The 8,517-nt window shown below is 41.1% G+C and overlaps 1 protein-coding gene across 1 annotated transcript in view; it reads left to right on the plus strand.

The window, feature by feature from the left end:
- Positions 1-8,517, plus strand: part of LOC116399695 (beta-1,3-N-acetylglucosaminyltransferase manic fringe-like) — a 20,970-nt gene that overhangs the window by 1,952 nt on the left and 10,501 nt on the right. Inside the window, exons 2-3 of the mRNA XM_031877052.1 lie at positions 5,117-5,162; positions 5,401-5,503. Coding sequence (XP_031732912.1) covers positions 5,117-5,162; positions 5,401-5,503 — 149 coding nt within the window. The remainder of the gene's footprint in view (positions 1-5,116; positions 5,163-5,400; positions 5,504-8,517) is intronic.

Raw genomic sequence — 8,517 nt, forward strand, 5'->3', positions numbered from 1 at the left:
TATATATATATATATATATATATATATATATATATATATATATACAGTATATATATATACAGTATATATATACATGCGCACACAAAGATGCAAGTACAGAAACAGCACACACACACAGAAACAGGAAGCTGTGCAGGCAGGTTGTCTGGACCGAGGGGAAGCAGCCGCCGTGTTGCGACTCTGTTAACAATACTGAAACGGAAGCTGGTCATAGAACAGGAAGTGGAAAGGCAGATTACACCCACATTCACACCCACACACACCCACACAATCACACACACACACACACACACATCACAGGGTTTTGTCGGTATTAGGGTGAAAAGTCGTTTCTAACCAGCTCTGCAGCTACTGTTGCTAAAGAGATGATCTGGTTAGCACCGGAAACAGCAACGTTGCGACAGAAACGATCCCCAACTGTTTGGTCCCCAACATGATCCAGGGCCTCTGTATGAGTATAATGCTTAATCAAGAGAGAAGTAGAGTCATTTTCTCATAGACTTCTATACAACCAGAGGAGTCGCCCCCCTGGTGGACACTAGAGAGAATGCAGCTTTAAGACACTTCCGTATTGGCTTCGTTCGACAGAACCTGAGGTTGCCGCCTGGTCATAAACCAAAAGCATTGGAGTAATTGAAATGTCTCCTCGATGGTGTGGCTGTAGAGGTAAAGTCAGAGGATCACTAAAGTCAGGAGGGTTCGTCATCTGGGAACTATGAACGTCGATGAAGGGCTCGTTAAAAGGCACAGTCTCTGAAAACGGGCTGCATGTATTTCTCCATGGAGCATGTTGATACTTTCACAGTATTTATATAGCACTTAGACGTGCTTCATAATCACAACGACATGAAACTTCACTTTTTACATTGTGGGACCTTTTAAGCACACAACCATGTCGCCTCTCTGGCTGCTGATATCCAGTGTTATTGCTCTACTCGCTGGGCTGTCTTATGAAATGTTGTGTTTGGTCTCAGAGGAGCAACTCTGGTGAAGCAGTGATATATTAAATGTGAAAGCCCACCGTCAGTTAAAAAGCTTGTGCCAATACTTTAAAGTTTAAAGTGTTGGTGAGTTTGGAGAAAATCCCCCAACTATCAGTCTGTGTGACTGAATGAAGGTGTTTTTTAGTTTATGAATCTGTGATTTATATAATCTTATTTACATTATGTTAAAAGTTTGACATTTTTGGGAATTGCTCTTGCTGAGAGTTAGATGATAAGATTCATAACAATCTTATATCTGTGCGTTGGGTATGAGGCAGAGCCAGGAAGCAATTAGCCTAGCTTAGCAAAAAGACTGGAGACAGGGGTAAACAGCTAGACTGGCTCCTCTGTCCAAAGTAAAATAATCTGCCTACTAGCACCTCTAAAGCTCACTAATTAAAACACCGCATCTCATTTGTCCCTTTTTTTACATTTTGTGACCACATTGAACATAAGTGGGAATGCAATTGCGTTTACAATCGACATATAACAGCTACGCGGGAGGAAATACGTAATTGTGCCCGACCAAACCAACGAGGAAGCAGCCATTAGCCAGTTAGCGAGCTAAGGTGCTAGCATGAAAGCATCAAGAACGCTTGTCAGAGTGGATAGTCAAGACACTTGTGGACGGAGACAAAACGAGTGCCCGCTTTCAATTTGGTCCGACGAAATTATGCAATCGAAACTTGGCAATTCAAAATCGGCAATTCAGTATTTACATTTTTTGGACCAGTGCAATAAGAGTAGGATGTGACGTTGAATGTTCTTGAGCTGGACGGAGCGATCGGATATCAATCAGAACTCAATGTGGACAGATCACCGAATAATACCAGGTGTATATGTAATCAGGTTAAACCATATCTAGATACAATCCGGACACTAGACACTGCTAACTTCACTTACAAGACAGCAAATTGACAATTTAACATTACGGTTTTGTGGAGGACAGAGAATCAGGCTAGCTGTCTTTTTATGCTAAGCTAGGCTAATGAGAGACTGATTTTCTCATGAACATCTTTGAAAAAAAGGGAGTAAGCATATTTCCCAATTCCGAATTATTCCTTCTAAGCTTTGATCAGACACTTCAATACATCATGTTTTAAAAATGAATAACTTTAGACATTAATGCGGTGTAAATACAATATTGGCTTGAATCCCCTAAATAGATGAATCTGCATGAATAAATGAACGATTTTCTCTCTTTAATCAATTACTCTCATCAAAGTTCCCCTGAGACTCCTCAAAAAGCCCCAATAGAACATCGTGAAGTCCAAATGCCACATTTGAAGTCCAAGGAATCTCTGAAGTATTGATCAAACAACTTATTGAGGTATAAATCTCACTTAATGGCACTTTTACAGGATGAAAACAAGCTGAGATTCATGCACGTCTGCCGGACCCTCAGGGAAATGTCCTCTCAAACTCTGTTTACGAGATGCTCCATGCTGACAGGCTGCCGTTTTTGGTTCCTCAGCACATGTTGACTGGTTTCAGTGCAGATGGTTTAGTTTGAGTTATGACCAGAGGAGAGGAAACTTGAGTGGTGGCCCTTTCTCTGTTTTATTTGTACCAGGGTAGATGGTGGTGGTGGTTTCCTTGGAGGTCTGATCCAGGTATCTCATTACTTCCTCTGCTCCAGTGACGGAAGGATGAGAGGGTTAACGTTAAAGTAAACGTGGAGTATTTAGAATTGATGAATGAACTGAGGTTGGCACCATAGATTTCATAGAAGTGGACGTAGTCATCGTGACGTCACCCGTTGGTTTGTGGACTCATGTTTTGAAGCCTCAAGTCCGGCGACTTTGCCGTCGCCATCTTGGACTATGATCGTCGCCATGTTGTTTTTTGCAACCTATAAACGGAAGTTACCATATTTGGATTGCAGAGGAGTGACGAATACGGCTCTGGTAGCGGCAGCGACCTGTCAATCACAGTAAGCCCCGCACTAAAGCATCCCCTTCTTTATGGTCTGTTTGACTCTAAATGGACCATAACTTACTAAATGAACATCATGCTGTATTGAAGAAGACTTGAAACTAGAGATTGAGACCATAAACTCATGTTTACAATGTTTACTGAGGTAATAAATCAAGAGAGAAGTAGAGTCATTTTCTCATAGACTTCTATACAACCAGAGGAGTCGCCCCCTGATGGACACTAGAGAGAATGCAGGGTTAACACATGAAGCATTGAAGTTGGTTGGTACAGTAAAACTCTGTTTATAGAGATGACACCTCTCTTTTAGAGTCAGAGGAGAGAATATTATGGAGATTAGTGACTTAAATGTAGACACACACACACACAGCAAGGAACACTGTGATGCAATGCAGTCTTTACACACTGTTGATTTAATTTGTAAAATGAAACCTAAAGTCAAGTTCTAACCCCAAAATAAATGATTAAAGGAGACATATCGTGCTCATTTTCAGCTTCATATCTGTATTTGGGGTTTCTACTAGAACATGCTTAAATGTTCAAAAACACAGTATTTTACTCATACTCTCCAGCTGAATATAACTTATTTCACATTCTGTCTGACATGCTCTGTTTTAGGGCCTGTCTCTTTAAGAGCCACTCCCCCAAAAATGCCCACTCTACTCTGTTTGGCTTGCGAGGAAAGTATGGCACACCTTTGCTGAACAAGCACTACTTTTCATTATATGTCCGCTTTAAGCTTGTGGGGAAGGTTGTGTTTTTTTTTGTCCCCTGATGGACAGGAAGTCCCCACAATGTGAGTGTGTGAACAGGTGTTTGTCCCCGTATCAGTGCTACTCTCATGCTATTGCCCTTACCCAAACCTTAACCCTAAAACAGCCTTTTGAAAAAGCCAGGACGGGCCAAAAGTCCTCACTGTCAAGGTTTAAAACTCCGAGCCTCACAAAGGATGGAGGACAAGAACAACCCCAAACACATCTGGATGAGACAGGAGCTCTGGCGCCCTCCACTGGATGGCTGCAGAACCATCTCTGTCCACAGTCCTCTCTCTGAACTCTTTATCAAACGTTTATGAAATCAGAAATATTTCTGTCATCCATATGAAATAACAGACCACTTTCTATTTTGAAACGGTATTACTGGATGTCTCTTATTCATGCCATCTACACACACACACATGCACACACACACACACACACACACACACACACGCACACACACACACACAAGGTTAAGCAGCATCTTTTAGTTTCCCTGTCATTTGTAACTCACTGCATACAAATACAATATTTTCATAAGCTCATAAGAAATCATTTTTTGCTGCATTTATTTCATTTTTTTAACATAATGCTGTTATGTTTACTTTCTCTCATAATCCCACACTATTTCTACGTAAAATTTTTAGTTTTAGGGCTCGCCTGGCGAAGGAAGTCGAACGCACCGCGAGGGGCTCACTGTCCCTCACAATGTCTCTTGAGAGACAAGTGAAGACATTTAAACACAACTTGATTTAATTGCTGTTTAAAATATCAATAGTCATATGTTACATATTTATACAACTATCTATATCATTTACTTTGTCTGGTAAAAGTGTTTTATAATAGTTTGTAGTTTATTTTTGGACTTTGTATAAACAAAACTATAAACTTTGACTTGTTTTATTATTTTCATTTACGCTTTAGATTAAAGAAGAGTTCCTACTAAAAATAAATGTAATCTGCTGCCAGAGAGCTGAGTGTCTTTACAGTCGTACACCACCAGAGATCAGTGTTGTACTATCTATCTATCCATCTATCCATCTATCCATCTATCTATCCATCCATCTATCCATCCATCCATCCATCCATCCATCCATTGAATGGTTGAATGACTGTAAGAACAGGCTGTGAGAGTGGTAACACCAAGGTCCGTGTAAATGTGTTTTTTGAGACATATTTGAGCCGTATATCTGCCAAAGACTAAATTAAATCTGCCATATAGTTCTCCCCAGACCATAAATGTGTGTGTGTGTGTGTGTGCTAGTTCTTATAGCTCACAGTGGGCAGCCTTGTTTTCGTCACATTGAATTTGCTCCATTCAAAACAATATTGATTCTGTGTGTGTGTGTGTGTTGAGTCCTTAATGAAGGTGCTGTGATATAATCAAAGCCGATGTATTTAAGTCGCTTTCTTTCTCTTTGTTTTTGTGTTTTTGTATAGACGTTCATTTTCACAGACACGGAGGATGAGGACTTACAGTCAAACGGTGAGCAGCAATCTTAATCTTTTTGAAGTCTCAAATCTAGATTTAGATCTGCTTGCTGTGTATTCTTTCAGTTTTTAAGTCTAGTTCCTCTCTCTCTCGTCAGCAGATTGTATCATCTTTTGCAATAAAAAAACCCCCATTTTTACTTCTTCTAATGATATTAATTTGGTCAGAAAATGTACCGCACAACATAATCGTCCATGTCGACAGTATACTCATGTGAGAAACCTTTGTCCAGGTTACAACGTGGTGGTAACGAGCTGCCAGTCAGATCACAGCCAGCAGGCTCTGTCCTGCAAGATGTCTGCCGAGTACGACGGGTTCATGGCCTCCGACAAGAGGTGAGACAAACCGAGGTCCGTCCGTCATCCGTTCCCACACGGGATTTAAAGATCCCAGTAAAGATTACAAACTTTAATGATCTCCGTGGGGAAATCTGAGGCTGTACTTTAAGCGTTGCGTTGACCTTTGCTCTGTATGCAAAGTGGCTTCTTCAGGCCTCCTTCTCTCTCTTTACAAACAGAGTTTACACCAAACACCAGACAGACAAGACTAGCGACTAACAAGTGAATAAATACTGGAGCATTTAGCATTTATTTAGCAGAGAGGTTGTTCTCAGAAGATGGTGGAGACTAAAAACAGAGCTAAAAGGAGGGTGAATATTGTTAGCTTCATCATAATCATAATCATGAAAACATGTCAGTAGAAAAAGCAGTATGGTTTGAACTCATTATGCTTTCGGCCGACACACAGGATACTGAAGACTGTTGATATTTGTCTTGATTTTTGGAAAATACAATGAGACTCAGCAGCTTGTGTTTGGTGTGTGACTAAAGCTTTCCACTGCTGTCTTGTCATTAAGATGGCAGAGAAAATTAAAGAGCGCTCCCGTTTGGTTCCAGGACCCACTTTGTTATTTGGACTGAAAAGGGGAAGTGAGGCTGTTTGGTTTGGAAGGAAGCCTGTCGTCTTGTCGGGCAGCCATTAGGATGGCAGAGGGAACAAGACAGCACTTCAGTTTGGAACCGACAGCTTTGTCTTTTGGACTCTGATTGTTGCTCCAAACGTGCGTTTGGTTTGAACATCATGTCCAGTCTTCACCTCTTTATTATGTGTCACCCAAAGGCCGCGGACGCTGCTTCCTCGATGGCGGAAGTTACATAATAATTCACATAATAAGGAAACAAAACAACTAAAGAATATAATTTAATTTAATTTATTTTTGTATTGCCCAAAATCACAAATTTGCCTCAGAGGGCTTTACAATCTGTACACATACGACATCCTCTGTCCCGGGACCCTCACATCGAAACAGGAAAAACTCTCTCAAAAACCCTTTAACGGGGAGAAAAGTAGGGAGAGACCTGTGGGAGAGCAACAGAGGAGGGATCCCTCTCCCAGGATGGACAGAAGTGCAATAGATGTCATGTGTACAGAATGAACAACATAACAGAGTTACAACACATTCAATGGATATGACAGAACCACGGCAGGAGCCAAGACCAAGGTCCAGGTATAGCCAGGATCCGCGGGAACCTGCGAGGCGAGAAAGCACAAAACACTCCAGGGAAGAAGCAAAGTCAGAAATGTGCGTAAATGGTATCGGTAACAGAATTAATAATATTAAGAATAAAAGATGGTAGAAGCAGTAGGTGTCAGCAGGGCCATGGCGGGAGGAAGGACCAGGGTCCCGATAAAACCACGATCCATGGAAACCTAACAGAGGCTTCTCACGTCCTCTTCACCTCTGGGTAGCTTTATTATGGCTAACCCAAAGGCTGCGGACACTGCTCCCTCGATGGCGAGCAGGTCGGAAGTTACTAGCACCTCGAGCCATGCTCACAATTAATCCATAATAATCCAGCTGCACATCTCCAAGAAAAGAGAGAAAGATATATTTTTACTATTGTAGTTGCATACTGTAGCCTCAACAAGAGATGCCACTTTAATTGGTAATACCAATACTATCTACTAGGGGTGGGGGGGAAATCGATACAGCATAGTATCGCGATATTTTGCGTGGCGATATGGTATCGATACATGGAAGCCAAGTATCGATGTTTTATTATATAAACTATAAATAAAAAATAAAATCAATTGCTTTTTCAGTCCACTAGGTGGTGCTGAGTTGTTTTCTGGTGAGGTCAGCAGAGATGCCGGGTCAGCGTGATTGGTCGGAAGTTGGTCAAAACAAAGATGAAGACATCGGAGAAAGAAATCAGAAATGCGCCGTCTGCGTTTAAATCAGTCGTCTGGCCTTATTTTGGATTTTTTAACAAGGAAGGGAAGAAGGACAGGACGATTTTGCTGCAATAAAAATGATTGAAGTGAGATGAACAGACTGAAAACTGTGTCTTTTTAGATGTAGCCCGGCGAAGTGGGGGTAGGAAGGTTTTTGTACTGTCCCTGATAGATATGACTTACGTGCAGGGTTAGTGACAGTGACAGATGCTGCTCTTATTTTAGGCGTACTGTCACTTTAAGAACAATGAGCGCGAGAGCACGGAGTTCACGTGAGATGTAGGACTACAGAGCGGGAATCAGAGGCTACTGAGGACCGAGCGTTAGCTTTTAGCATCCACTGAACTGAAGGGAAAGACCTGAACAACGGGCCAGCGTAAGTAGCGGGAGAAGTTACTAATGAATGCTGAATCACCTTGTAATTGGGCTTGTTAACTGTTTAGAGACATGGTGTTGAGTTGTATGCATCTGCCTCATTTAGAGGGGAGACAGAAGCTGCCGTGAGTTCCGTGTGTGTGGGTCCGAGCACACAGGCCGAGTACTGATTATGGGAGTGAGTTCATTATTTTAACAATAATTGTGTTCCTGTGAAATAAAAGTTATCTACATATCTCAGAGAGTTGAACAGCATGAGACTGATGCAGAGGTTCTTTGTTTCTGCTTAACAGGAGTAGGTCACTACTGTTGTTTTTCTATGTAGCTTTAGAATATAGTGTTTCCAGTTGAATTGTAATTCTGAAGAGAGTGGGGAGCAGTTGTTTAATTTTGCTGTCAATTGATCTGTACCTTTTTAAAATTTAAAACATGTTGAGACAGTTTTCCTTTGGGGACATAATTTGAAGTTGAAAAAAGTAATAAATCGCAATATATGTTATCGCAATACTCGGCATATCGCAGTATCGTGATAATATCGTATCGCGGGATCTTTGGTGATTCCCACCCCTAGCAACTACTAATATTTATATCATCACATTTCACAATTAATCTGGGAAGTAGTTTTTGAGTGACAGATTTCAATTTTTCAAAGATTAAGACGTACTGTAAGACATGTAAATGTAAATAAGGTGCTAGAGTGAATAAAATAGCATCACCAGGCTAATCCTATACATGTGTT

This window comes from Anarrhichthys ocellatus, unplaced genomic scaffold, assembly GCF_004355925.1.
Source record: "Anarrhichthys ocellatus isolate YVR2014 unplaced genomic scaffold, GSC_Weel_1.0 scaffold124, whole genome shotgun sequence".
In the NCBI taxonomy this organism is placed as follows: Eukaryota; Metazoa; Chordata; class Actinopteri; order Perciformes; family Anarhichadidae; genus Anarrhichthys; species Anarrhichthys ocellatus.